This window comes from Lottia gigantea (assembly GCF_000327385.1).
Source record: "Lottia gigantea unplaced genomic scaffold LOTGIsca_6, whole genome shotgun sequence".
Classification (NCBI taxonomy): domain Eukaryota; kingdom Metazoa; phylum Mollusca; class Gastropoda; family Lottiidae; genus Lottia; species Lottia gigantea.
In genome coordinates this window covers 2,757,053-2,783,056 of record NW_008710049.1, presented here as the reverse complement: position 1 = coordinate 2,783,056, position 26,004 = coordinate 2,757,053, and the positions used below count along the sequence as shown (strand labels likewise).

At 32.9% G+C, this 26,004-nt stretch overlaps 1 protein-coding gene across 1 annotated transcript in view; it reads right to left on the bottom strand.

Annotated features, from left to right (window-relative positions):
- The window catches only part of LOTGIDRAFT_210612 (hypothetical protein), a gene marked incomplete at both ends in the record, with an annotated part of 34,971 nt that extends 33,661 nt beyond the window's left edge, over positions 1–1,310 (bottom strand). The window contains one exon of the mRNA XM_009063904.1: positions 997–1,310. Coding sequence (XP_009062152.1) covers positions 997–1,310 — 314 coding nt within the window. The remainder of the gene's footprint in view (positions 1–996) is intronic.
- Between the last annotated feature and the right edge of the window lie 24,694 nt (positions 1,311–26,004).

Below are 26,004 nucleotides of genomic sequence, written 5' to 3'. Positions count from 1 at the left end.
TTCAAATTCAACAAAGTTTCTAAAAATATGTATATCTTAAATTCTTTAAAAACTAAGTATTTAAAAGTATTTAGATGTTAAATTCCAATATATGCAGCAATGAAACAAGAAGTTTCTGAAAGTATTGGATGTTAAATTCCAATACAACAAGGTTTCTGAAAGTATTTAGCTGCTCAAATCCAGTACAAACAAGATTTCGGAAGGTATTTAGATGTTAAATTCCAATACAACAAGAATTTTGAAAGTATTTAAACGTTAAATTCCAATCCTGTTTGAAGGTAAAATATTTATTATCTCAGCGGGATACAAAGTAATCAAAATATAGATAGAGGTTCAAAGAGTCTCGTGTCATAAAAACATTATGGTTATTTTAAACCAGTAATGATAGGTACTGGCCGCCAAAGACGATAATGAAAAATTGAAGTTAGATGTATTGAACTTTAGAAGGTGCCCTTCCTTTAAATTATTTCTGGAATTCATGAGATACACTCATTTGTCTTCCTTTAAACGTTTGGAAGACCTGAAATAACTTTGAGATAATAAGTTCTACTACAAGTATTTCGGAAGTTCTGAATACATCTTATCACTTGAAAATATTTCAGATATGGAATACTCTAATTTAAAAGAATTTTGCAGAGTATGGGATATTAATTTTGATATTTATTCCTTTTGGACTGAAATTCCTGAAGTTATAAATTTCCGACCAACTTCGTATACCACATTATTTCATGGTCATGTTTGTTATAGATTAATGAAATTTCAAATGTTGTAAATGAGGTCGGGAGTCAGTTTGCATGTGCTTCAAATGTTGATTAAATCAGTCTTAGGTCGGCAAATAATCATTTCAAGCAGGGAATATGAGTATTTCAGTTGATATAGTGTATTTACTGAACTCTGAGATCAAATGATAAGATGTAGTATGAAGGTATAAGTACAGTGTATACTAGTGCACGTATATCAACTATATATACCAATAAACAAATATGACATACTTACGAGAGTGATTTGGCTACAAATTGAGTTTCGCTGTCCAAAACATGAAATGTATTGAAATTGGCAGGCTCAGCTGATATAGCAGTTCGTTTAGATCTTTCTTTGACCTGAGTGTGATTTGGAAGGCTAGCTACGGAATTCTGTTGTGTGGCAGGTTTTAATATGGATCTATATTTGTCCAGTTGAGTTTGTAATTTTTGGATTAAAGCATCCTTTTGATCTAATTCCATCTCTAATTCATCTATTAACTCATCCCTCTGTCGCAATTCCTCAATCTTTTCCTGTAAGGCAAGTTGTAGATCACGCAATGTCCCCATTTTCACTAACAATACACTCCAATTTGGCATTAACATGAATTATAATAAAGGATGTAATCCCTTTTGGAATGTTACTTTTATATCACAAGCAAATAGTAATCGAATATCCGTTACAGCTTTAAAGGCAATGCTATGATCTAATACAAACCATAACTGAGAATATAGGACGGTGTATCCAATCTAACCCAAAAAGACAAAAAAAGGAATAGACAATATACCTCTGAAAATTCAAAATATTACTTATACCCCTAAAAACTGATCCTCAAACTTCTGTGATCACGAGTTCAGCTATCCACAAGCACTTTAACCTTCCAAACAAATATGAACACATATACACTCTTCTTTCAGATCTGAAACATTTCACTAATTCAAACACGTGTTCCCTTCAATTCATTTGTTTATGTCAAATACTTAGAATTCATCGTTCATAACTGATTTTCTTACAAACATTTAAACACAGGCAATATTAATCCCTTTCTTCCAAACACCGGTAATCAGTTCTTATCGCTATATCCTATTCCATCTCCCTTACTGCCAATCATAACGATACGATGATAGAACACACCGGGACGGTGTCAATCATACACTGAACAGGCACTGACATCGAACACACCCATCATTCCGTACAAATTAACGGACATTGACTGATAAAAGTAAATGTTAATGCACATTATAACGTGCACGTAAAATATATAAACATAGCCACGCGTTCAGCCCAGACTGACTTGTGTCAGTTCTTCAATAAGCTCCATTAACTAACTTCCACACAACATACCTTGAACTGTCTTAAATCGCTTTACGCTACTTTGGCATCCGTGGTTTACTGGTTAGTGAGACTAATATATACCAGTTTATATTAAAGCTAACATGAAAGAGTTTTTTCTAGCAATGTTGTACTTTTTATTGCTCATTTTCCGTTGGGTAATCAATCACTGCTTTACTTAAAAACCTTCTAACTTTAAATAGCAAGATTGATCGGCAATCGTCGATAAAATAATAAAACTTGTTAATGATTTGACCAAGGTCAGACCATGCATGCTATTTATATCTTCACCGTAGCTTTAACAATCTCATCATAATTAACATGGTGCTAAAAGTTGAGGAGGTATTTCATAACATTATCAACCAAATACCTTTAATAATAGACTAGTAATGATGAATATTGTTTCAGGCCCTAATTAAAAACACCATGGTAAGTATAAATCGTAAGACTCGACGTGGGGGTGTTATTAATTGTTAAGCCCCTTGGAGAGAAGGGAGAAAGAAACTAAATCCCTAACCGAAGGAAAAAAGAAACGTTACCATTTGAGCAGCATAATTTTATCAAAGAAGGGTAATTTTTTAAAGAAACTTTTATTATTGCTGTGCTTAATTTAGAATCCTTAACCAAAACAGTTGCAAAGTTTCAACATTGGATCTATTTCCGGAGAAATAAGATTATCACAAGGCTTTATGAAAAATTTGCCTGAGCTGAGAAGAGAATGTTTGCTCTTTCAGTGTTCGTCTGTCTTTGTCATATTTTTGTTCATAGAGTCTTTGAGTTCATTTAAGTCATGAATTTGACTAAAAGATAGCGGTTTTGATAGGCATGTGTCGGTTTTCACTTTATGATGTTAATTGAAAAGGTGACCCAGGTAGTTTTCAAGAAGTTTGTGTTGTACTGTTATGATATACCGGTATTTCAATTAGTATTAGGTAAACAATATACACATACCAATACCGGTATACCTGGGGTTTTATTACATATTAAAATAACCAGATGATATCATCCTTAAGATCCTTTTACATGTTTGAGTTTTATAGCATAATCAGACTCGTTTCGGTAGTGGAAAAGTGTTGGTATTAAGCTTTGCTAGGAAAACAGTCATAAGTAGTGCTACATGTAACAGTTTCATTTCGTAGTTCTAGTACCAAGCTCAATCTATAGCAGTTGGAATATATATATATTTGACATTTTGTCATAACACCCTTTCGCGTTGTATTTCTGGATATCAGAACTGGTGGCATGTTCCATGTAGCTCTATGTTACTTTTACATCAGGTTGGGTCAAATGTCCCTGGGCTCAATGTTCAAGAGGGCCGTCCTCAGACCCTAACTGTAGTGGCTACATTAAAAATAAAAGCTAATTAAAAAACTTAAAGAAGGTTTGGTGTAATTTCATTAAGACTGGTGGCATCTATAAGATTAATACTCAACATTTGTAATGCCAGTATACGAGAATATTTAAGAGCATCAAGTTGTGTTAACATATCTTTACGGTATAATTTCTCTGTTATAACAGAATATTTCAAGGCAAACATGTGGTGAATTCTAATTAAATCAACTCTGTGGAAATTACAGTCTTCAATCATTTTTAGCAGATAATTTATAAACTGCCAAATTCTTGTATCTACCTATAACAGTATTCCTTCATCATCAACACATTTTATACTTAAAATTGAATTTTTATTCCCTCTTTTACAGTAGTTTTGTTTACCCTGGAAGGCATACGCATTACATTTGTGCAGGAAGGCAACCATTCGCCAACGAAGTTTTAAAAAAACACGAACATACATAACCCTGGTCATTTTGTCAAAAATGCTTTGGCCTATTTAATGACAGTCCATGCCTTATAACTGACACAGATAAGCTGAATGGTCCACAATTATCAGAACAACGTGCATTTTAGAGAAATAAGGAATGGTAGGTTGGGATGTAGATGTAGGTAAATATTAAATGTTATATGGGTTAGTTGGTTTAAGGACAACAGTTGTTTCTGACGGATTGAATAATTTCTTTCATTTCAAGTCCTATATCTACCTGAAGCAATCGAGCAGTAAGCAGAAGTTATTGACAGGGTCGTCTGACATAATACTATATATTAATCATACAAATAGTTATAATCTAACATCTGGTTCTGATCTCTTTAATTATAACTCACCCATACCGTCTTGTACAGAAGAATATCTGTCCATTGTCTGTCAGTGGACATTCAGTTTCCACAATTTGACCGTAGACCTACCAACAATTAAGTACCCATGAATCAAATGAGTGAATGATCCATACTGTCTTTTAATGTAGAATATGTTTTTTCCACCTGCTATTAAATCGGTGGATAAAGTCTTTACAATTTATATTTTCACCTTCACATTTGATTTCAAAGAATATCCTAGGGATTATTTCAAAAATCACCAGCCACTTCAACCCTCGTCAAAGTGTTTTCATTCTACGGAAATTTAAGATCTGTACAAAACATCTATCATAACATGCTCAGCTATTGACCATCTATTCAACACCATATGAGCTAACCAGACGGCGTCCATCGGCTACAGAGAAGTTATTGTTGTCTGAATATATCTACTTTCTTTCGAGTTACGCCCCATTATATCACCAACTTGTTTCTCTCCTTTGCGTAAAATTCTGACGTCTGTAAAATGTGATGCCCAAGATTATATAATCGGAAGAAGAATATGTTTACGTCAATAATATCAAGTCTGTAACGATATTTTTACATTTATAGTGTATTTTTAAATTTCATTCTAAAAGCATCGTTTGATGTTCTGGGAGGAAACGTGAGAATCTTAATCAATGTTGAGATCATAGGTAATAAAATTCTTTAAACAACATTAAAAAATATATATACTGTTGAAAAACAGCAAGATATTTTAAGAGCCTGTAAGGCGGCAGATAAACCTGCATAAAAACACAGAAATGGAAAGAAAAACGGATGTGTCGATAATTTATAGTGTACATTATAATACACTGTAAGAGCTTGTGTGGCAAAAAGTAGACATGGAGTGGTATTTTGGGACCTTATGGAAATGTTACTTTAAGATGGAAATAGATAAAAACAGCATGATATATACAGTGTAATTGTCTATGCAATGATTGTCACCACACTGACTAACAGAAAAACAATATGATACTAATGCTATATTGTAATTATTTAGCGGTCCGTTATTCAAACGTTTAGCATCGTATTTCTATACGAAAAGAATTAACAGTTAGATATCATTTTCTGTCAGTCCTGAAGCCTACAGGTATTATGCGGTATTATCATAATGGGGTGAACTAATTAATAATGTATTCTTGCACCTTTACTGTCATTTCTAAGCTGTATATTTCACAGAAGAAACTTTACAGTGAGGTATATCATCGTTCCACTAACTCGAATGTGATGTTTATCTAATAATTTATATATGATATAAGTATATAATATACACACACATTTTTGAGTGCCAGCCAATTTTCAGTTTTTATTTGAAATGTTTAGATGACAGAATAATTATTAATAAAGGAGTATATTGTGTACAGTACCCTGAGTTGCAGAGTGATTGTGTACTTAAAATTCTACAAAACAGGTTAACGTGATCGTTGTAAATTCCTAGTAATTCATATCATTAAACGGACTTCTATATATTTCCAGATAAATTTAATTTACAGCTATCCATAACACTCTTAAAAATGGCATTCAATTTGTCTACAATTTTACTAAGTATGATAGTTATTAAAATACTAAGCCTTTCCAAATATTATTGATACCTTGTTTTAATTCAGTCGTACAATCATCATCTCAATTTAAAGTTCTAACAATGAATAAAAGGTAAAATAAATAGTTGATTAATCAGTTAAAATAAACAAACGGGATTTTGATAAGTAACAGAAGTAATAAAACTGCCAAGTCTGTGTGATATACTAAACTTTGAAATAACACTTTATTCTCCTTTACTTTATCTGTTTATAGTACTTTCATTGTTTTAAAACAATCAGATTCTAGAAATCGTAAAATATAAGTATAAAGAGCAACTCTCTGTCGCCTGATATTTCTCTATTCGGCAGTTTTTCTGTGTATTACACTATACTTATTATACCTTCATTATCTGACAACAATTCAGATCAACAATCGGACTTCATTTACCTAAGGGATATACAATAGCTCTCCAAATAAAGAGGATTTCAATTTTAAGTCAAGTTAAAAGTATGAAATATAATTATTCTGTCTGAATTGAACCACGTCTTTGCAAGAATTCAAATTTTAGTCTGATTTTCATAAAGAATCGGCTTTTGTAGAGAACATTAGAACGTTTTTATGTAAGTATACAGCTAAGGTAAGAAGAAATAGAGAAGTTTGCAATAATCCACGATTTATCGACTGATAGATAGTGATAGATCATACTTTAAAATTGACATTAGTTGAGACAAATTTATCGCCTTGTTTTCCTTATTAAACATTTTCTTTGAATAAATTGTACTATTTCTCTATTTTTAGTTTCTTTCGATATTTCTCTTTGATGTATTGACAATGTATTTATTACTTGTTTTTATATTTTTCTGTCATTTCCGTAAACACTGCTTGTAATAGACACGACAGTAAGTACTCTTTTCCCCTTTCCTTAATAATTTTGTAACCGTCCTAGTTAAATAGTCATTGTTTTACTAAAAGCTATATTATCAATAATAATAATAGTTATTGATTGAATATAAACCTTAAACTATTTATAGCCTAATACCTTTTTCACAATTTTTTATAACCCTTGGATAATTACAGGCATAATTTTTCATCTCCCATCAAATACAGATCTACGTGTTTGTCTCCTATAAGGGTTACTACACTGGCTCAGTATAAAATAATCTGAAGAAACTCATCTTATTCACTTGCCTTGAATTTATTTATTAAATGTATTACCTCACCAAGATCTGACTCCCTGTTGAATATCTTAACTTGACTTTTAATACGAAGATTTAGTACCTCAATTGAAGATATTTTATGAAATTTGCAAGCCCCCAGTCCCGCACTTCCTATTTGTATTTCTTCGTGTACCCCTACTAATAACCCTTCCTATGGAATGATAGCAGTAACATTTTCTTTACCAGAAACAATAGTCAAGCTACCCTGCTTCTCTTTTAAACATGTTTGGCATTAAACAATCGGTAAAGAATTGAGGTTGAAAGTTTATTTCGGTATATTACTTTTACCTATAATATAAACTAACTGGTGTGGTGAAACCATTAATTCTCATTTATTCCAATGTTTGGCTGGTCAGCCGTCCTTGGTGATCAGAGTTGAAGAAGTTCAGGCTAGGGTCAGGGAGTGTAATACTGTTTATTTTCAAGATTAAATTTTCAGAATGATTTATATTGTCTTCTATCATTTTATTTATTCTGAATATTTATTAGGTGAGTTCTCGGTTTAAAGTAATCTGTGATGTCCATAGTCAAATACAGTTGAATAGATTACGCCGCATAGAGGTCTGGGTAGTAAAAGTAATAAGGAATAATCATAAGAAGATGAACGCACCATAAACAAATATTTATCAACATCAGATTCCAGTGTGCAGTGATTAGACCCAATTCAAGAAACCGAAAATTAATGACACAGGCAATTCTTGCCGACAAAATCAATGAAAAATTTGTAGCGATCAGAACAACATAAAAGCACAGAATTGAGTGCCTGGAACAAACATTTTAGTATTTTATGAATACTTTAAGGAAATATGAACAGAACATTTTGTTTTAAAAACCATATTGGTTATCAAAGATACGTATACGTGTAGCTGTTTATTTCATCTTGAAACTTTTTGTGCCAAACTTATCATCCGACACTTCACCTTCAAGATATCCTAGTAATCTTATCTCACATATCCCGAATTTCAGAACATGATACACAGTTTTAAAAACAATGTGTGTTTTTCTTTTCGGGTTACTGACTGGTTGGTCAGTATTTCAATCATGATGTTACAGCCTCCACTATACGCCTCTGTGGATAACAGGATGATGTCTATGATAACCGTATCTTATATGACTCCGGGTTCTTAAATTGCATTTCAGATGTATGTGAGGTTAGTTATAGTAGGCCTATTGCAGAAATAGTGAACTGCTGTGACAGAATAAAGTGATGGTCCTGTTTACCCTTGAAGAACATTTTATGACAACTAAAGCTGTTGCAAGGTCAATTCCTAAATCGGGCCATATACTAAGGGGCGAACACAAGGAAACACTACATGGCTATAGCGTTAATTAGCTTCAGAATTAAATATGCTTCTTACATGGTTAATTGAAATTAGGAATGTCAGCACACTGCCAAATATTTACAGAATAATGAGAAAGTACCGATATTTGTTTATTATGGTATATAATTAATGCATACATCAAAATTTACTGTTATTGATATATGTGCCAAGTTATAATACACAAAAAATCTTGATACAACCGAAGTAAACTGGTGTAAACAATAATTTATTCATAATGAAAAGGATTGGTGAATAATTAAATTTGTCGGATTAAAACGAATAAAACCATTCACCCGATTCCTCAGAAAAATTTTGTCTTTCACTAAGGGCATGCATTGTCATTACTTAGAGACCAGGCGGCAAATTGCTAAATCCCGATAGAAAATCGGGGCCGATGTCATCCTTACATAAATCACAAGATCAGATGAAGAAAGATGAGGTTCCCGTGGATTTAGTTAGCCATGGACGATATCGGACAAGGATTCAATAAAGAAACGGACAATACTTATTAAAATTTTGTACCTCTCTAATTGGTTATTTTGAACTTTTTCGAAATATTCCCAGGAAAGATCAAAGAACTAGCTACATGTGTGGGATAATTAACTTCAAGTTTGATTGAGTAGCATAGTCTGTTTCTATTATTGAAATACATCACCAATGTTATCGTTTCTTGCTCGCGATAATTGGCAAAATACTACTAGAAATATCAAGGATCGAGTTTTACATCCATGTTGTTTGTACTATATTACTTGATTTAATGACGATGGGCAATTGTATAGTTACCATGCAGGCATTGAAGGTGGGTTCACGACAATGTCTATTTCAATAGATCTGGAATCTTACATATATTCAGTCAGTGTGACTTTGCTTAAGTGTAGTTGCTTCAAGATTTTAAGTTGCATAAAAATTCTACCACGTCAGCTTCATCCGTCAAAGTACATTGACCAAAGGTAACACGGAACCTGAACCAGTAACGACGTTTGAATCCAGTTATTAACCCAATTTAGAACGAAAATTTCGACAAGCTATACCGACTTCTGATATGACAAAATTGTGGAAACAGCAATAAAATTTAATGTACTATATCAAGAAAACTGAACTGATGACAGGATTTAAAGAAGAGTTATAAAAGTTATAACTTGACACGATTATTTAAAATAATAAGTATATTGTTGGTGAAGTGATCTGTTCAATTGTTTATTATATAGCCTAGAGGGATATCAACATTCCAACTGAGTCAAATCTGTAGAGAAAATGTGTAAAGAAAACATGGTATATACTATACTTTTTATATCTATATCAAACGTTGTACCCTACTTATATACCTATATCAAAAATTATACATGATTTACGAAGTTTATTGTCCCTCTGTTTTAAATTTTTGAGGCATCATGGGAACTGTGTAGAACGCACCCCTACATTTAACCTTCGTTAATGAAACGTGGATGATATTGTAAATTATCTATGTTCTATTCATATTATATCATGTTAAAGAAATGAAATTAAAAAAATGGAGTTTTACGTCCTACTTTTCTGCACCATGTGGGCTAATGAAGACGGGCAACGCCATGCAGGGTGCAGGACAACGGCATTAGCCTGCTCTTTTCGATTTCCAACTGTCGAGGGATCTTTAACGTGCACAGCCTGTAGCACACGGGGCCTCGGTTTATTGTCCCGTCCGAACGACTTGACGCTCTTTCCATGTCAGCTCCTCGGACCTGCATCACTGACAGGGGGAAACCGGGTTGACAAATCCGAAGGTATTATCTCGACCTATGCCGGGATTGAACCCTGGACCTTCAGGTTAGCGAGCAAGCGTCTAACTGACTGAGCCACCGCGGCTCCCATATCATGTTAAAGAAGTAGTTATCATTTGATAACTGTACCATAATTGCACACACTGCACATAGCAGCTTATTTCGTGTTTCGTAAAAATACATGATCTGTTTTGAATATTATTTCTGTTTATTTCTAGTTTATTGTAGTTATAGCTCCTACAGGAAATATTGTCACCTCTACTAAATTATATTAAGTGTCCACATGCTAACAAAAGATGTCAATCAACTGCATAACAGTGTTTGTTATATAAAACAGTTGCTCGTCGTTAGAATTCTGAAAAGGTAGAACAAAATATTCTCTTATTCAAATATTTTTATAAGCAACCAATCCTACATTCTGAGAGCCAATAACAGGTTTTTAACAGGGCAACAGACATGTGTTAGAAAGTAGAGGTCAGTGTGACCCGGATATAGATAAAACTTTATACATGATGACCTTGACATTTTAAACTGTTTACCATTGCCAGACATGGTACCAATTTCATGTAAAACACGACTCGGTGGAAAACTGTTTCATCTGTTGCCACCCAAACAGATCTCATGACTGGGGTAGTTGTATTTATTGGAACTGAATATCAACAACAGTATATAGGCCAATCGTTTTTTACGACATTGTCATGGTAATCCAGATTATCTAGAATTACATTAACTAAAGACAATCAGTCAAGATGTATACAAATATAAATGTGATTCCAATACACAAAGACAATAGACCTGCCCCAATCCCTTAAATCAGGAACAATGGAAATGAATTCTAAAAAGTATTACGGGCAGAGTTTTAGCGGCTAAAGTAACATATTAAGACGACCATTTTTCACTTAAAGATTACTTTCTTTTCTCACCTGCTATCTATTTGTTTTTAATCTACATATTCCAAAACAGTCAACTAACAGAGTTATAAAGAAGCTTTTAAAATATCTCTAAAACTTGGCAGGTTAATATGTTTTGAGTTTTATATTGTTTATATAAACCACAAGGCCACCGTATAAAATATGGCATGATGAGATGAACATTGAAATATATAATAAAATATATATGTCATTAAATGATTCTGAGAAATAAATAAAACAGCACATATTTATAATTTCGATATTAATTCTTTATAAATGAAATTATTCATCTACATGTATGTTTATAGCTGTTTTATATTGATCATAAAGTCAACGCCGAGCTCAGTTCTTTCTTTTATCAGATGGAACGAAATTCGAGATAAAAAAAAATACCGATTTAATTATCGAAGCAAATATGTCTTCCAAATGTGATAGAATGTTGGATGCAATCGACTGAAAAATTGTATTTCATACTTGAACATTTCTTTAAGACTGTATCTGTTTTTTAAAGTCTATTTGATCCTATTTTCAACTAAACCTAACAATTGTTTTGAAGAACTTTGTCTTGTAGACTGAAGTTTACATAATAACATCAGAAAGTAGAAAAATATTTAGAAATTAGACGATAGAGGAATAAATATTTTTCTGTGCCGTTTCACATGATAAAGAAACACTTATAAAGTTTCTAAACACGAAATTCTTCGGTTTCTTTCACTTGGAATTGATGAGGAGACAGAACCACAGAACGCTCAATGTTTCATTCACTAACACTAAGACCAACATTTCCTTACTGACAACCAAATAAATAAGAAAACCATTCAGCATCAACATTGTGAGGGGCATTAGCGTATTTTGACCACTTTATCAAAACAAACTTGTATAATACATTGTTGAGTTTACACCACTTTAAACTGAAGTCAGCAACTTTACTGTTCACAACACAAACTAACAAAGTAGAGCTGTATTTTATTCAGGTACAGTTTTTTCTGAAATTCCTTGTATAAATGAAGTAAACTGTAGTTTAAAACGAATTATTAGAGTAACGTTAACCTCATTTCTAACTGTAGATCAATTAATGGGCTAATTTAAATTAATGAAGACATTCAAGAAAAACAACAACTTTGATTTTCATTAAAACGATTAAGTTGAAATTGTACAGACATCACAAAACCTTTGTGAGAAAAGAGGTACCGAAAGCTAAATCAGCAATTAAAACACCTCGAGTACACTTCAATGAAATAAAGTGTACATCTTTTACCAGTTATACTATTAATTAGAAGATCTCTGTTAGTCTTAGTATTTTATATAATGCCAGTATGATGTTGCAAATCCTAGAGTTGTAATTCAACTGGCGTGAACAACCCTAATGTACAATGTACTTGTATGAATATATTATTGTAAACACCATAAATGACCCTCTATGACACAAGGATGTCAGTCTTTGACGTAGGTACTACAAGTTAAATGTTGAATTTGAAATACCCTGACATTGTGAAATAAATTGATAACATAATAACATAATATATTTCAATTATTTTGGTTTACATTATACATGTATGACGTTTGCTGTATTATTGTTTTTCCACTGAAAAATGATGCAGTGTCTCACATATAATTATATTAGTTTTTTCTCTGATAAATGATTCAGCGCCATATAATTATTGTGAAATACTGTATATTGTTTACAAGTCCCTGCAATCCTAATACATATAAGTGATATCAATATGGTTTCACATTTCTTGACTTTAAAATACATAGCTCTAAGATCGAATTGCGATTTAATGTTTTTGACGCGACTCTCAAATGATTTGACATAAGTAGGTCAACGTGTTGAATGTGTCTCAAACCATGAAAAAGTAGTAAACACGGACACAATTCCTTCCTGTCAGTCAAGGGTTCGAATCAATCAAATATCGACAGGGGTGATGGAAAATAGGTTAAGTTAATCCGGGGTTATGTAAACAAACCTTCAGTGTTATCACAATACTGATAAATCATACCTAAGGTTAATATCTTATATACCATAAATAAAACCAGCCTGTGGGTAACAACCGGAAATGTACCCATTCAACCAGCTTAAAGCATAATTTAACAGCCAATCAGAAAGGTGATAAATATGTTAATAAGATCATCAACAATTCTTTTCGTTTACACAACTGTTCAAGAGAAGTCATAGTGTCCAACCTGGAATCAGCCCATTTTTATATGCCACTTAACCAAATCGACTGTAATTTTCTACATATTACAATACATGTAAGTATGAGTATAGTGAGTATGTATGTGCAGACATAAGACCAGCCAAACACATTCTATGAATAAATGAAATGAATGGAGTTTTAAGTCCTACTTTTCTGCACCAATGGGCTAATGAAGACGGGCATTAACCTGATCTTTTTCGATTTCCAACTGTCGAGGGATCTTTAACGTGCACATCCTGTAGCACACGGGGCTTCGGTTTATTGTCCCACCCGAACAACTAGAAGCTTTTTCCATGTCGGGGGGACCGGGTTGAAAAATCCGAAAGTATTATCTCGACCCTTGACCTTCAGGTTAGCGAGCACTTACTCACTGAACCACCGCGGCTCCCGATTCTACGCATAAAATTCATTCAGTTCCCCCTATTAACTCATTCGTACTGCTCGCTTAAATCTAAAATATTTCGAAAATGTCTTATATTATTAACCCATTATAAGTATATTATATTTTCCACTTAATTAACTAGACCGATGAAAATTTTTATAGTTAAATAATTTTTATTAGATAGAAATCAACCTGATTGAGTGAGAATATTTGATTTAATTCCTGTGGGAAAATAGAATGAGTACACAATAAACAGTAAGAAATAGTCTAGTTAATTAGTTTATTGTAATATTTATAGGAGGTTTATCAATATATACATAAACTATGTCTACCAGACATTATCAATGTAATTTGTTCTTCATTACCACAATCGTTTGAATCAAGAGTAGTGGCTTATTCTCGTATTCGTCAAATTTTCCTTGAATTATTAACTTTTTGAAAAGGAATTACAGTAAAAAAGTACTCACTGGTCTCAACCACAGTTTATTGTTTAAGTTAATAATGTGAGCGCGGACCTATGAGAAGCCCTCTACTTTTACCGAAGTGTATCGAGAGCACTACATGCGGAACAATATGCCACAGTAAAACATATTATGTTCTTCTGGATTTCTTGCATCTAAATACCAATGCAAATGCTAACAGTAACAGGCATACTGTCTCTGATACTATTATCGATTATGGTTTGCATTAGACCCATAAGATAAATGACAATATGGCATGCAAGCTCGTTTAGATAGAAACCATTCTATTCTAAGAGTTTATAATATAAATAATACAACATTAGACATTATGTTTATATGTAAACATCTTTCACGATAAATATAAACATTATACAATAATCACTGTTTGTTATAAACAATGTTACTCTTATAGCAAGATGTGTCATTTACAAGTTAATTTCGTTACGATATCAAAGGATGTCCATCACATATCATTTATACCTTGACTGAAAAACATAATCTTTTTGTTTCATGATATTTGTGAGGTTCATTAGAATTATAAATACCCAGATGCATCTCATACAGAAGTGCATTGAAAAATTAGATGCTTAAAGCTGATATGATGTCACTTGATTCATACAAGTCTTGACATTGAAAATTATAAGAATGTAAAATTTATATGTTAAAGATTTCATTGTAAATATTGAGCATGGTCTCAGTCTCAGTCGCCTTTCAATCCTACCTGCATCATCAAGTCAGCCAATTTTCACTGCTACGAATATTGTGCAATGATCGTCATTTTGATATGTTTAATTATGGTACAATGGTTGTCATTTTGATGTGTTTAATTAGGACAGGTGTATCTGTTTTATGATTGTATTTAACCTTCACAAAGTCAACCGTCTCTCATCTCTCTAGTCTGATTAGATAATATTTTGTTTATATTTTTCTATAACTGATAAGTACTGATAATTAACTAAATACCATATACAAATGATTATGTGTTTTATATGTCATGTCTTCTGGCACGTTCTTTAAATGCGAGGCATACAAATGCAACTAGTCGGAGAGCATGAAGTATAGGAAGCCAAAATGTCATTGTGGAAAACTTAACCAATATGAAGCATTGCAAAACTATACATAAAAGTAGCCAGCTGGTAGTATAGCTGAATTGACTTGCACAATCATTATGCTGATTAGATTCAGCCAGTTTGGACCAAAATCAAGGAACAATTACAGTTGTTCTAAACCTTTGCTATGTAAACCTGACCCGAGGTTTTCGAGGATAAATTCACATTTATGTATGAACATATACCACGCTGAAATGATATTTTGTGACAAATATTGCTCGAGGGAAAAGTCTTGATAATAAAACAGTAGAAATGTTGTCGCGATGATTGATGATAGCTAGAAATGGGTCGAATCATTCAGCACTAAAATATTACAACGACGGCGCCACATAATTGTCCCGAATGTTGCTCTATGGGAAAATGTTCTTTGAATCGTATCACGACCAGCCCATCACATACGAACGGGATGAACAATGGCCAGTAGGTAGAAAGAATCACCGAGAACCTACGTTGTTAATGCCCGGTGCTTTTTTTGAGACAACTTATTGTGGTCCGTAACCACTATAATCTGAATAAAGAACACTCTGTATAAGTCAAGGAGATACTCTAATCAGTTGAATAGCAGCCAAGACACGAACACCATTGTATTCACTCTAACAGGTGTTTATACCTCCACTTTAATACAAAACACACACGTAGGAAAATCTCATCAATTGTCGCTAATAGTATCATTCAAGGGTTTCTTTTTCTCCGATTTAAGATTTGGTATTGCATTTTCTGGGAAAACCTCGCGTGTCAATGAACGTAAAAATACAACCTTCTTACTTATGTTTCATCAGTAATTTGACCAAATCCCATGACATTCGGTTGATTTCTTTTAGACACCTTGTAGATGCTTGTAGACTAACTATGGGATCGGGGATGCGATTTCGACATGGGTCGAGATGATGCTTTCGTATTTGTAAACCCGGTCTCCTGAAGGTGCTGACATGAAAATATTCGGATGAGATAATAAACCTATATCCCGCGAGCTTGACAATCGCAAGAGAATAGGTGTAAAACGTTGCAAAATATCCTTCATTGCTATATGCGTTGTCATGAGACCAAACTGTTGCCGTGACATTTGTAGAAGCGTAATCGTTTGATTACTTTTATTATTACTTTTACTAAAAATAAATTTACCTAATGAACAATATGGATTCTCCGAATGGAACACCAGATTTTTCTAAAAGGTGAGAATATTCTATCTCGCTAGCGACTCCCGCCACAGTACTAATTTTAATAGAGTTCAAGTTCGATGAAGTCTTAGGACACAAGATCTAAATAACAGACTATATCAAATGAGAGATATTTGTTTTTAGTCCAATATGTGCAGTCTATACTAGTTAATAAGATATCATTTTATTTATTTGATTTACACCCTAACAGTATGATTGATTTACCAATTGCTTCTAATCCAGTCGGAATTTATCTCACTTCTTCAAAAGATATTCAGAATAATCTAAATAAAGTATTAGTATTTATAGACTATAAATTTACACCTTGCTAATAATTCATTCAGAGATAAATCCTTGTGTACATGTCACTTGAATTGTGCAGATTGTATGGGAGGGCAAAAGTGGCAAAGTGTTATATATGAAAAACCATATCTTTTGGAAGAATGCATGAATTTGAAGATTTCAGATTCGGTTGGCGTTTGGTCTTTCAAAAAATAACCTTTGTGGTACAAATAAATGCACACTTTAAGCAGCATATTACACTTAATATATCCTATTCCACGAAAAATTAATGCCAGAGATAACCTTCCATACAATTTCGATGAAATGTATATCCAAATATAGACAAGTTATAAACCTTTTGAAAATACTTGACGATAAATTTGGTTTTATTAACAACACCTTTGTGAACCACTCTAAATCTCTAGACGAAATACTTGATGGGATGTTTACAGTTATATTACTATTGCATTGAAGTAGTATTGATAGAAATCCAGAGCTACTCAAAGCAAACTCTATCATAGCATACGATGTGATGCCTTTAAACAACAAAGATTGCAAAATATGTAGTGCTGGACAAGGTTTGTTAACCATTATACTGTATCGATGGAGTTTGAATAGTTAGTCCATCTGCTGAGACATGGTGCCACTGTGCGATTTCTAAGAGCAACTTTTATAATCGATGTACTTTTACTGAAGCACAATATCAAATTATGTGACACAACTGCAACTGCGCCGAATTCTGCTGGACCCAAGTTATTCAATATCCCATGTATCACTGCGTGCTTGCTCTATGCTGGGTCGAAAATGTCAAATTTATAGGTTGTTCTTTGTTCTGGAAAGACTGCATTGTTTAAACAATCTCAAATTAATGAAGACTGTTAGTAAACATGTATTGTTTATTTCGATAAACGAGAAATGTCAAAATAATAGCCATCTATTCAAAAAGATATTAAAAGATAGAAAACAATGCAATGTTAACTTTTAACAAAAAAACAAAACAAAGAAACGTCGATGAATTGAGATCGTTACCCGTTACAGATCATTACCACGGATTTGGTCAAAGATTCACTGTAGCAAACAAAGGTCAGGGAAATGGAAATGATGGCAATATTGAAATATGTTATTTGACATGAAATGAATGAGTTTTACATGCTACCATGTGGGCTACAGAAGAAGGGAAACGCCATGCAGGGTGCAATGTGGAAAATTTTGCCAGGGCAGCGGCATTAGCCTGCTATTTTGAAGTAGCTTTTTGTCAGCCCTACGATAAGGGGATTTACAGTTACTGAAATGTCTTATATCATCAGTGTTGTTATTTATAATACTGAGCTAATAGTCTTCAGGAATTCGTGCCGTTATTTTACATCTGTAATTTATCATGTAGTTGCATATTAACTCCATTGTTTATAATCTGTACGATTGTGTCTATGCACCTTGCCAACTTGATGAAAAACAATCATCTGAATATAATTCTTGTAAAGAAGCCGCCGTTAAATTGATGTCAGTATCATTCGTGACAACCTTGTCGAAAACTTCTCATCTTTTCAATCGTTTCAAGGGAGTCAAATTCAAAATGTTCGGAAATGCACCTCTGAAAAAGCACTTCCATACCAGCGTTCTTTACTGTTAGATTATTACTTAAAATATGAATAGCCATTTCCTATAACATTATACTGCCTCGAAAATGCAATCTATTACTGAAATCGAGCACTTAGCCAGTTCAAACATGGAAAGGTTTGCGAATTATGCTATGGCAACTTTTTTTGTTAGAATGTTACAGGAAACAAGATAATGCACCTGAAATGAATAGGCATTTCCTTTAAAATCATCCTTCCATAAAAAGTGTTATCTATCATTAACATTTCAATGATATTTAGCACTTAACCACATGGTAATATTGTGCGAGAGAATGGTACAACTATCCAACCTGGAATTGGCAAGTTAACATAGTAATCAACAGACTGGAAACACGTGCAGTATGCATACCTGTAATTTGAGGTATGACAAAAAGTAAGATTGTAATGTGTATTTTCGTGAGATAGTAAAAGGTTATCTGTGTTTAAATCAAGTTAATACAGTAGGTGAAACCTCACTTATTTTATGCCTGTGTTATAAATGCCGTTCACCGCAATAATCAAAATATTTTCAAGTGTTATTTTCACTGATGATTGACTTTGTTGGGTTGAAGATAAGAACATAAAAACTCCAGGGGATATTAATTTTTTTTTAAATACAAGATCGTTTTTCCAAGTAATCGCAATTTCTTTCAGATCCTGTAGTTGGCATCTTTACAATGTCAAACTATTAAGTAACTTTTGTAATGATATAACCGCGTCTAATACACTGACTGCAATAGCCAAAACGTGGCCATTACAATCAATGTAATAGATGCAGTTCTTAATAGTTTGACATTTTAAAGATGATAGTTTGGGGAGTATCCCCTTTGGGTCTGAAGCTTGAATAACTAACAGCAAATTTTCCATGAAATTGTACCATCTTTCGACACAAGACACAACCTTGAGCGGTGCCTTTAGAACACTGCTGTTCAATCGAGCAGCGCTAAGTTGAATGTTTATCATTTTAGAGCCATTAGGCTATTATCGGAACCACAATATTCAATAATACGACGCTATTAAGCCAACGTATGTTAATGACAACACTTCGTCGGGTTTTCAGAGTATAACTTGCAGGTGTAAATAAAACCTATATGTTGCACAGCAAAATGGCCATTCACCTCATAGAGAGTAATAGAAGTAATGTCTAGTGCTATTCTGAGATACAGCTTCAATGAACAGGAAGTTTCTCCCCACTTCTTTGTCACTTAGATAGCTAATCAATTGATAAAGTGTTTTGTACTCTGGGCCCTGATATTATATTTTGCGGCCAGACTGTTGTTCTATCGTCATTGATATACATGTAGATCTTTCTGACTTCAGTCTTAAGTATTGTTTTAAAATACGTCAATGATAGTAAAGCAAATTTGAGGTCATTTCGTTAAATATCCATTCATTCATTCAACTTTTATCCACATATATTTTCAATTACTTCTCTTGGTAATATTTTCAAGGAAATGTGACTATACTTATCATAACTGATCATGAGGTCCGAAACCATTTGACTTGAAGGACTTGCAAAAACGACTGAAATAGTCACCATCCGTGCCATGTTCACGTTGTCTTCGTCTTATACCTTGACTGCGATAGCCACCTTTCTTGTATCACAGAAGTTTGTAAAAGTAGCGATTTGGTTGGAATATACCTTAGCAAATATCTCTGATTGGCTGTATTCGCTAGCTTACAATCCAATCAAATCGCTGCAGTGATTGTTATTGCAATCAAGGTATAAGATGAAGTTCGTAATACCTTGACCATTGTAAAGTTGCATCCGTGTCTACATTTACATAACAACATTAGCTCAATATCCAACTTTGCTCTTTCGTTTATAAAATTGCTTGTCATTGTGTTGCGTTAATCAATCGTCAGCGAACTTCCTTATTTGTTGACAGTGACCTTGACACTTGACGGAAATGGCCACTAGTATTGAAATTAATGATGAAAATGATGAAAAATTATATAAGAGTGTATATCAGTATTGTGTGATGTTATAAAGGTATTAATTATTGTCTCAATGACATGTTGAACACTTAATAGTGTTATGTATGTTTACACTAGGGAACAACTATTAACAAAATATTACTTCCTTAAACATACCATTTTCTGTATCGTATTCGGCTCGAGAAGGAAAGCAATGCGCTGGGAGGTTTTCGTCAGGACATTGATATCAAATGGTTCGAAGTGATAACGACACATTTTTCAAATATGATGTTTTGGAAAAAAATTTTGTTTTTAACAAATCGTGCCTCTCATGGCCACAATTAAATAATACCAGATGCGATTGGTTAAAATAGTCAACCGATTCGACGATTCTTTTTATTATCGTGTTTCACTCCACCAATATATACCATGTATGCACTTCAAAGGGAAATCATTTAACGAACCATATTAGATCTAATTTAAATGATAATCCTGGTTATCATCGTTGGTGTCATCACCGTCATGCATCGTTTACAAATGATAATAAGCAAGAAAAGAGGTACAAATGAACCTGTTGTGGTTTTTTTTAACAAAGTACAATCTTGTACATAAAATAATGAATAAATGTACAGAATTTTAATAATTCTATGTATTAAATGTATGTACAAACATAGACAGGGATGTAGATGCGGTTTAAATTCTAATGAATTCCATTTAGTACCTCACGGTGACTATATACCTTTTATTTTTTTCACTGAAAAAAGTGTGAATTGATTTTATCTACGCAGGAAACAGACACCAATTTTTATCACTTGAACAAGGGGTTAAAAAAGGATTGACTGCACATCAACAAAACAAATTTACATCGTCTCTCATGATAGCCCTCTCGAATTTCTATAAAGGGGAAATGAAAAAGGTTGGTCGTGGGTAAAATAAAATGAGATTAATTGATGAGATTGCCCTTGGTGACATCAAGTAGCGTCTCTATGATAAACTATTACTTAATGAAATGACCTGATTTCATTCAGAAATTACACTCTCAAAATCTTCATATACACAGCCACGATTCCTATGTTATGTTTTGTTTCTGTCAAATGCAAAACTCTTACAATTTCAACTTAAATTGTTTACCTCCCAAAGAGATCCTGAATTTGGACGAACTAATAACTTTCCCAGTGGTGCATGATTTCTACATGAAAAGAGTTTTACGTCCTACTTTTCTTAACCAGAGAGTGTAGTATCATCTCAGAATCTTTTATAGCAAGAGTGGAAACGATAGTGAGAACACTCAAATACAGCCTGGATATCTCTATAAACTGTATTTAGACAACAATTGACTTCGTGGATATTATAAGTTTTAGCACTTCTGCATTTTAAAAGTTTTTAGCTGAATATCATTGTTGATATGTTGCTACGCACGTAAGGCACACGTTTAGCACGCAACTTGTATGACATATATTTATACATCTAAGACTTATTTGTTTTAAGTGAATCAATACATAATTATGTCTATTATCAAAAATAAAGGTGCAAGGTTGATTTGAGTCTATATAATATTTATAATAATTCCTTCACAAATATCTCAATCTAGGAATTCATTTTCCTATTTATATTTCAAAAAAGATAATTCTGGACACACATGAATTTGAAGGCTCAAATTTCGACGGTGAGTTGTGAACATTGTTTCTGATTGGCTTAGCTATTAAAAACTTTTCTGAGAAAAAATAATGACGCACTTGTCCTTGTTTAGTTCAATACTATTGACACGGAAATTTAATGAAAGACAATAAAACCGCTTGTAGTTGATGAGAGAATGGCATATGTAATATGTAATAGAAGACTAGCTTGAAGGTAGATATATCTGATAGTAAACCTATGATATACAATACCTACATTATGATAAACCTACAGATTCCTGTCTCAAAGTTTAACAATATCTCACAGTGACTATTCAAACAGCCCCGAGGCTAGTTAACCGGACTTATGTGGATTACTCAATTTATGTTTTGGCCAAGGGTCATCTGTCACCTTCAATGTACGTACTTGACGTAACGAAAGGTTAATGTTTAAAAACCGTAAATCAATTTATTAAATGGATATTTACTCAATAACTTGTCTTCTTGAACTATTTTGGAATATGTTGGAATAGGGTTTACCCACCATTTCAACAGAACCTGATGTCTATTTTCAACTGGGAATCCTCTTATATAACTATATCATTTTTTTTATTACTGAAACAGCCCAAAAACCGACTCGGCAAAAACTCAGAGGAGTTTTCTAAAATGTCAATGCACAAAACGTTTCGGGCTTAAATTGCTCTTCTTTAGTGGTAAATATGGGGGAAACTGTTCAACTTATGTAATATGTTCCGATCTCCCGTGCATCACTAAGATCCCGATCTAGCATCTCTCTCTACAATTCTTTTAATTCAGCTGATGCATATCTACGGGAGGTTGTGTAGCCGCCTTTTCTCACTTATATGGTATTTTATATACTTCTATAGTAGCAGTTCTGACTCCTTCGGAATACAACCCTGATATTTTAACAAGGATCATCTGGATATATGTACTCACTGACATCAAAACAGAATACGGCCTAATTAGAGTGCAGCCTGACATATAACTACATTTACCCTTGTTCAAGAGTTCGAAATATATTCGAAAACTTGTTTATCAAGTTGTTACACCCAATTTTGTAATTAAAACTCTGTTTTTTTTAAATCATTTTATGACAAATAGCATTATCAATGATCTATTTATCACGATGAAAGGAAATGAAATGTTACGTCCATCTGGCTTTACACTATTTACCGACAATGAAATTTACGTTCTGCTGTTCTGGTCTATGTTCAAATGAGTTTGGTTATACATCCTGCTGGTCCGAACCTTAATTGGCTTATGGAATCAATAGGCTTCATTATCCTTTTCTGGGAGGTAACTGGAGTCATAATCTAAAACCATGCAACCGTACCTTGTTTATCATAAGCATCAAAACATTAAATTTGTATCCTATATACATCGTTTTATTAATATTTTGAACAGACACAAACAAATTTAAATACCATAGTGAAAGTTATCAACATTGACAAGTCGTATTCGTGTATCATTCAGAATTATTGGGGCAGAACAATTTGTATTAAATAAAAATATGAATACACATAGATACAGACCACGGCTATTATCATTCAGCCGGAAATCTCTTAGGTCGATTAACATAACATTAACCATATTTACATGCTTACAGATAATACATAATACATCGATAGAGTATTCAATAGCAAGGCTTGCTGTAGCCTTGTGGTATTAAGGTATGTATCGACTGAATGTGATTTTAAAAGTTCCATTCAAATTATAATGAATGATTTGAAAAATAGTGTTCCAAAATGAACGATTATTCTTAGTGTTCTGATGAGTAAACCCATTTATTATTGGACGATTAAGAACGGTATTTCCATTGAAAAACTAACGAAGAATAAATATACATTAATATTATCAATAAATACATAACTGTAATCTTCATACCAATGGCACCTTATTTAAATAATATACAGAGCACTTTCTGCAACAACTAACTTTGGACTATTACAGCAAAATTTAAATTCAAAATTAGTGCGCGTTTTTTTTATTCTTTAAAAACGGATATCACCGTTACAGGTATAACTCTACAAGTTGATTGTCTTCTAAATCTTAAATTACAAATAGGCCACTCATCGTATCGCTTTAGTTAACATAAAAAACTACTTAAAACGTTTAAGTCAGAAATATATTAAAACCACGAGAGGTTCAAAAATTTGAATATGTCATTGCAAATGGAATGGGATTTTACGTCCAACTGTCATAAACCTTTCGTTTGGCTCATGCATATGCAATGCAATGTATGATGACGCCGATCTGCACCATATGGACTTGTATATTGTGATTGGTATCTGTACATCATACCTATAATAGTTGATAAAAATAAGGTTATGTTTTAAAACTGATGAGAGACGTGGATAATTTATGTTTACCTGCAGGCTGTTTCAACAATTTATGACGAAACCCGACATTGATTAATAACCACGATAACTCGCCTCCAGTTTCAAAACACTTACATAAAATTTGGAGGTTAAAAGATAGATATTATCAAGTTATAAACCTTCTATTCATACCAAGTATCTGGTAGCTGATATCATAGTTTTCTACCTTGAGAAAATCTTAAGTTTAAAATGTTATTAAGATAGTTAATTAATGTAAAATATTATTTTATAACACAGCGTATTCAGCTCAAAATGAATATAGGGAGAATTAAGAATTCGTACTAAGCCTTGACAAATATGATGTGCAATAATCATAATCAACTTTATAGATTTAAATATATAATCGAGCTTATAAACTTCGGGGTTCCGACTTTAACCCAATCCATCTTACAATGCCAAGCATTGGGTAAATTCGCAAATAATATATGATGAGAATTGCTTTTGAGAAATTACAGGTAATGCCATTTTTTAATCTGCTCCTGCTCACATGTACGTGATATTTCACGGTTTAACGGTTTCGGATAACAAAAACAGGACATAAAATCCTTGTTAGCCAAGAGTTAATTACGCATCAGATTTTGCGAAAAAAAAAATTATAGTTTAACATATTGAATGCAAAAGCATCATATCAAATGACAAATATTCGGTTACAAATTTTCACAAAATTAGGACCAAAATACTGATACATATCCTAGGGTAACGACCTCAGTTACGCCTCATTTTTATTACTATTTTTTTTACTATTATATTAAGCTGTTAGAAGACTTTTTTGTAAATAATTCTATTTCAAGCAGAGCCTGACCCATTATGAAGGTTTTGTTTGTTGGAGATTACTGATAAGTGAAAGTTCAAACAGTGTTGTTATAATCAATTTTAAAGGTAAAGTCACAATCATACAAGTATGAAATGAAAGACGAAAAGCATAAATATGTTGATGTTAAAGAAGCGATATTCAAATTTAAAAATAACTCAATAATTGTATAGTGTGAACTGTTTGTAAGCTCGATAACGGTACAGAACAGGACGTAAAAAATAAAATGCCTTTTCTCATTAGTCCATTAAGTTGATAAATGAAACACAATATCTATTTATTGTTCCGGTTGTGACGCATAACAAAATTCGTCCCATTGCTATGGTTATATCTACCCAGATGCGCATTTATTCGACCAATAATCATTTTAGACCCATAAGGCTATTAACAGATCTACTATATTCAATATTAACCGTGCAACGTTTACTCTAGAATATTCTTTGTTCGTGGAAATATCAGTAGACTTTGACCTTGAAAGATATGGTGAGCTATTTGGGGAAGTTAAGGTAGACATCGGTCATGTTTAATACAAGAACACCTGTTGAAATCTTATATAGACTACTAGTTATTTTAATAAAGTTGTTTGTAGGTAACATATGTTTTCCTTGCCACCATCCATTATTTTTTTCTGAATAGTATCATTGACCGTAATTGTCCAGCACTGCTCAGGCCTTGGATTGAAGGTTGTGACACAATAGGTTTGTATATGCTAACACTTAACCATCCAGTGAGTTTACTCTTTAAATTTCGGGGTTGCCACCAGCTGCTCTTAACAAAGTTCCACTTAAAATGCATAAATTATCATACACACTGTTGTCACCTAGTACTTTTAAACATCATATAAGGCGAATTCCTATTTTGTTAAGATTATAACTAATACAACGCATTTGATTTATGTAGCCTTAATATCAAGATTTGTAAGCTGTGGCGATAGTTCAAGGGAGTATATCGAATTATATAGGATAATAAAATGAAATCAATCTGTCGATATCAAGGTCGTGTCGAGAGTATATACTGTAATGTAATCAATGTTAACCACACTCAAACAAATAGTAGAAACTATCTTACAGATTGTTCATGGTGCGATGA